Here is a 4,671-nt window from a genome sequence, read left to right on the forward strand (position 1 = left end):
CAAGGACACGCTGCCCACCCGCCCGCCTGCGCTCTCGTCCCCATCCATTGCGATTTGATCCTTTGATTCCCAAATCTTGATCTCAGCCCTCAAATGATCAGCGCAGTGGCTGTTTCCAGGCTGAGCCTGCCGAGTGAAACTGCAGATCAGGGCAAATCAGGCTTGTGTTTGCATTTAATCCTGGGGCTCGAGCAGGATACTCACACCGAGCTACTTCCCGTCCAGCACTGACTCTGTTAGCTGCACACTAGAGCTACAACAACACAAGGACGGCGTGTTTAGCATCAGGGGGATTTCACGATGCGTGGATGGGTGAAACCCCCAGGGTACTGCCCTGGCTGGAGGTGGAAATGTGTCTTTGTGCCCACAGGAGTGAGGCATCGGGCAAACGGCCCGGCCAGACCCGATGCGATGCTCGCTTGGAGATGCAGCAGTGACAGCAAGGGATAACAAACATTTTTCCGGAGAGGCACCGATGCCGTGTTTTGGCCTGGTGGGACCAGAGGCTGCCCCGGGGCGGTTCGTACGTACCCTCTTTTCCTCGCCATAAAGCCACACCATCCACGGACTTCCTTGACCACCACGCGAGCGAGGAGCTGCAAGAGGAGAGGTGCGAGGATCACGGCTGGGCTGGCAGCTCTGCAGCCACCAGCCACGTTTCCATCATCAGGAGGTGAATTTTAAGGCTTTTCCTAGGGAGGATCACATGAACTAAAAGCGTGTGTGGAGGAGGTCATAGGGAAAAGCCAAGGCAAAGGTTTGGAGTCGATACAGGCGTTCCAGTTTGCCTGTCACTGGCTAAAAGGGAGCAGAATGATCCCTACCAGGCAAGCCAGGACGTCGGCTGCTATCAGCATGTAGAAGACGTTGTTCCAGCCCGTGGGTGAGATGAGCCCCGCGAGCAGCGGTCCGAGCGCAGCACCTGCAGAGGGGTGTGAGGCGCTTTGGGAGATGCCCTGTACATGGGAGAGAGGGGCCCAGGACCCCCAGAACTGGGGGAAATCGGCAGTCGGCATCCCCCAGGTGTACGCACCTATGGATCCGGTGCCGTCGATGATGGCCGTGACAGTAGAAAGGGCTTTGGCGTTTCCTTTGAGGGACTCGTGGGTTCCCTGCAGGAAAGGAGGAGCAAAACAAGGAAGAAAAGCAGCTTCAGGGTCTGTCACACCCCGGGCACTGGGCACAGCAGGGATGGAGAAACCAGACTCGGACGCCAAACTGGCAAAACCAGGATCACCAACAGCGGGCAGCAGTCCTGGGTGGTTTCCCAGCAAATTCTTCTGCTCTGGTTGTGCTTAGAGGGAGATGCAGTGGGGCCAAAGCACAGCCACGTGGTGAGAAAGCAATGGGACAAAAAAACCTGTGTTTAAGGGAGCGTGCGGACACAGTGTGACAGCCCTGCCCTGCTCTGCTGGGCTTCAGAGGCATTGGGAAACAAAGCTAAAATGCAAAAATCCCAGCAAACACAGGAAAGAGGGAGCGGCCTTTGGGTGCGCAAGGGGTCTGAGGTGCAGCTCTTACCAAATCTGCTGAAACCGCCGTCGTGATGAGGGCGTAGGGGCCGTTAACCAGAGCACCACAGACGATCAGCATCGCTGGGTGGAATGAGACGGGAAGAGACGACGTCTCTAAGTGCAGGGAGCAGCGGGACACCAGGTCCAGCGTCTCTGGCCATCCCATGCATCCATCTCCAATTCCCCTGGAGATCCCACCCGGCACCACTCTCCCCCAAATCACAGACCAGGAGCCCAGCTTGAGAGGAGAAATGAAGGAGAAATAAAGGCAAACGAGACCACAGCATCTCACATTGCTCCTCCAGTGACCGCTGCGCCAAGGAGCTCCTTACCTATTGACGTGCCGATGCCATTCTGGCCGACATGGTTATACAGGAACAGCTGGAAAAGACAGACAGGATGAAGCATGTAGGGTTATTCCAGCTGTTTTCCCAAGCAGTTTCCTTGCAGCAGCACCCCAGGGACAGGGCAGAGAAGGTGAGGACCTGGGTTAGCGCCGGTGCCAAACTTGGCAGTGTTTGAGAGTCGGGGCCCAAGCACACCCCTGGCCCCGCGTCCCACCGTCTGTCTGCCAGATGAGACCCCTGGCAGCTGCCAAACCGAGGTGCTGCCGCGATTTATGCCCCGCCGGCTGGAGCCAGACATGATTGCCCCGCCGGCGCTATCAGGGGACGCGGCTGCGACCCTCTCTGCTTTTCGGAGGGGAGAGACTCGCAACCCAGGCCTGGATTGCAGCTCGTTAGCCACGTTTTTGTGCAGCAGCAAAGCCAAATGAGCTCCGTGCAGGTGCTTGGGAAGAAGGGCCCGGAGCCCAGGGCTGCCGACGTGGGGGCTTTTGGGATAAAAAGCAAAGAAATGAAAGCTGGACCGGCTCAGTGGCACCTCCAAGGCTTTGAGACAGCGGGATTACAGCAGGATGGAGAAGAATAACCTCTGAAGGGTGTTTTTTAGCTGTTAAGGACTCTGCAACCCCCTCCCAGCCCCCAGATCTGGACGTCCACGCTGAGAACATCTGGATGGAGCCCAGCTCCTGTCTCAGCCGCGTGTGACCCGCGCTGGGAAGAGGAAGGCGGCCGTGACTCAAAGGAGCCGCAGGAAAGGAAACCCTCATGACCGGGCGCTTTTCCCCCGCCGTGGCAGCGCACCATGGGGGCGGCGAGGACCAGCATCACGCAGCACGTGGTGGCTCTGCCGCCGGTGTAGTCGGAGATGAGGCCGGCAAAGATCCCTCCTGCAAGGAGTCGCAAGTGTCGGTTACATCGCCCCAGCGGCAAAGCTTCACCCTGGCTTAGCCCAAAATGCAGCGCCGCAATGCTCCTTCATCCCCCGATTTTTGAGCAAGATGCCCCCAAAGTTAAGTAGGACAATATCAGAGGGAAGAGCTGTGATTTATCCCCGCCACTTTCTCCCTGCAGATGGTTTCCCTACGCGAGCACGCAGCTCTGGTCCCCTCCATGCTTGCCTAATGCATCATTGATCTAATTAAAAGGAGAGCCTGAGCAAACGAGGCCCAAGGGAAGGGGTTGTGGTGGTCACCTGGATGGCGAAATAAAAGCGAGGGGTGATTGCTGCCCACTGAGCACTACGGACACTGAATAAACCTCAAAAAAGAAAGAGACAGTGTCACCCATGGAGGGGACTGTCCATCCAGGACTGTCCCCAGATCAGCCCCACACCCCCCCCCCATCCTGAGTACATGACGAACCTAAAATGCCCCCGACGTCAAAGAGGGTCGAGAGGTCTCCGGCTTCCTTGGCCCCGAAATGAGCTGCGAGGGACAGGAGAGGGGTGAGGAGATGCTGCCCTGGCCAGGCGGGCCCTTGCCCTGCTGTCCCCAAAAACTCACCCACGTTGACGATGTAGAGGGGCAGCCAGTAGAGGAAGGTGTAGCTCACCAGCTTGGCGAAGAGCAGGCAGAGGGAGAACTCCACCACGCCCTGGGGGAGAGGAGAGGACATCACAGAAGCCTCCTTCTCCCAAAACTCCTCCAAATGGTGCTTTTCTCCCCCAGTTTTCTGCCCGGTGGCCACCCCACTGATGGGGTGAGCTGCCCTGGCCTCTCCTCCACCCCACGACTCACGGGTATCCGGAGCGCCCCGAGGAAGCTGATGGCTTCGGGCTCCTCGCTGGGCTCCTTGGTGCTGTCGAGGCGATCCGTGCTGCTCAGCGGCCCATCGCTGGGGGCGACTGCTTCAGGGTCCTTCTCGTTGGAGGTCACCCCCCCGGAGCCCTCCTCCTCAGAGGCCATCTGAAAGCAAGGCAAAGGCAGGAGATGTGGCTCTCATTGCTGGAAGGGGCTGAAACGGCAGATTTGCTGCCAGGATGTGACCCACAGGACAGCAATGAGCATCCTCAGTGAAAATTGACCGTTGCTCTTAATTTCTGACACTGGTGTTTCACTGTAAACTCAGCAACCCCCCCCGCTGGGAATGGATTCGACTCACGTGGTGCAGAGGGGGGCTGCAGCCGACGTCCTCGGGGTCTGCAGGGAGAAGAGGAGACCCCGTGAGAGCCCGGAGCAGCCCCTGCTCCCCCTCCAGCATCTCCCACCCCAGGGGAGAAACGTGGGGCTGGGCACCCCCCGGGGCTGGGTACCCCCTTCCCAGCAGCCAAAACTTCCAGGGACATCCCAAAGGGCTTCCCAAATGTTTCCTAGAGAGACCGACTGAGAGGGGTGAGCGACACAGGGACCCCAAGGGATGCTGAGTGTCCCCGTGGTGGCCAAGTCCACATCCCTGCTTGCCACAGGCTGGAAATTTGACGGTGCCAAAAACGCTTGGAGATAGGTAAGGCAAAAAATCGTGGTCCTGCTGCTCCCAGCGTTACACTGCTCATCCGCTGCGCCCCGGCTCGGCCACTCACACTCCACCAGGAAGAAGAAGCAGACGATGCCCACGGCAGCAATGACAACGCCGGGCACGATGAAGGACAGGCCCCAGGTGGAGGAAACCCAGGCACCGGCGATGAGCGACCCCAGGATGTTGCCGACGGAGGTGTGTGAGTTCCAGATGCCCATGATCAGACCCCTCCTGGCAGGGACAGAGTCGGGGTCAGCATTGCCGGGGCCGGCAGGGATGGGGACGAGTGTTGGAGACGCCAGAAGCACTCACTTTCCCTTCCCGAACCAGTTCCCGACGCAGGCCACCACGGCGGGCCA

General features: G+C 59.0%; 1 protein-coding gene across 1 annotated transcript in view; it reads right to left on the bottom strand.

Annotated features, from left to right (window-relative positions):
• Window positions 1–210: 210 nt before the first annotated feature.
• SLC37A2 (solute carrier family 37 (glucose-6-phosphate transporter), member 2) overlaps window positions 211–4,671 on the bottom strand; it is a gene marked incomplete at its 5' end in the record, with an annotated part of 6,299 nt that continues 1,838 nt past the window's right edge. Inside the window, 13 exons of the mRNA XM_010193372.1 lie at window positions 211–253; window positions 532–596; window positions 825–922; window positions 1,034–1,112; window positions 1,522–1,595; window positions 1,847–1,895; window positions 2,660–2,745; window positions 3,220–3,282; window positions 3,361–3,451; window positions 3,595–3,744; window positions 3,959–3,996; window positions 4,377–4,543; window positions 4,625–4,671. The exon at window positions 4,625–4,671 is cut by the window's right edge and continues 42 nt beyond it. Of these exons, the coding sequence (XP_010191674.1) occupies window positions 211–253; window positions 532–596; window positions 825–922; window positions 1,034–1,112; window positions 1,522–1,595; window positions 1,847–1,895; window positions 2,660–2,745; window positions 3,220–3,282; window positions 3,361–3,451; window positions 3,595–3,744; window positions 3,959–3,996; window positions 4,377–4,543; window positions 4,625–4,671 (1,050 nt within the window). The remainder of the gene's footprint in view (window positions 254–531; window positions 597–824; window positions 923–1,033; window positions 1,113–1,521; window positions 1,596–1,846; window positions 1,896–2,659; window positions 2,746–3,219; window positions 3,283–3,360; window positions 3,452–3,594; window positions 3,745–3,958; window positions 3,997–4,376; window positions 4,544–4,624) is intronic.

The sequence above is a fragment of the Mesitornis unicolor genome, unplaced genomic scaffold (genome assembly GCF_000695765.1).
Source record: "Mesitornis unicolor isolate BGI_N332 unplaced genomic scaffold, ASM69576v1 scaffold20650, whole genome shotgun sequence".
Lineage (NCBI taxonomy): Eukaryota > Metazoa > Chordata > Aves > Mesitornithiformes > Mesitornithidae > Mesitornis > Mesitornis unicolor.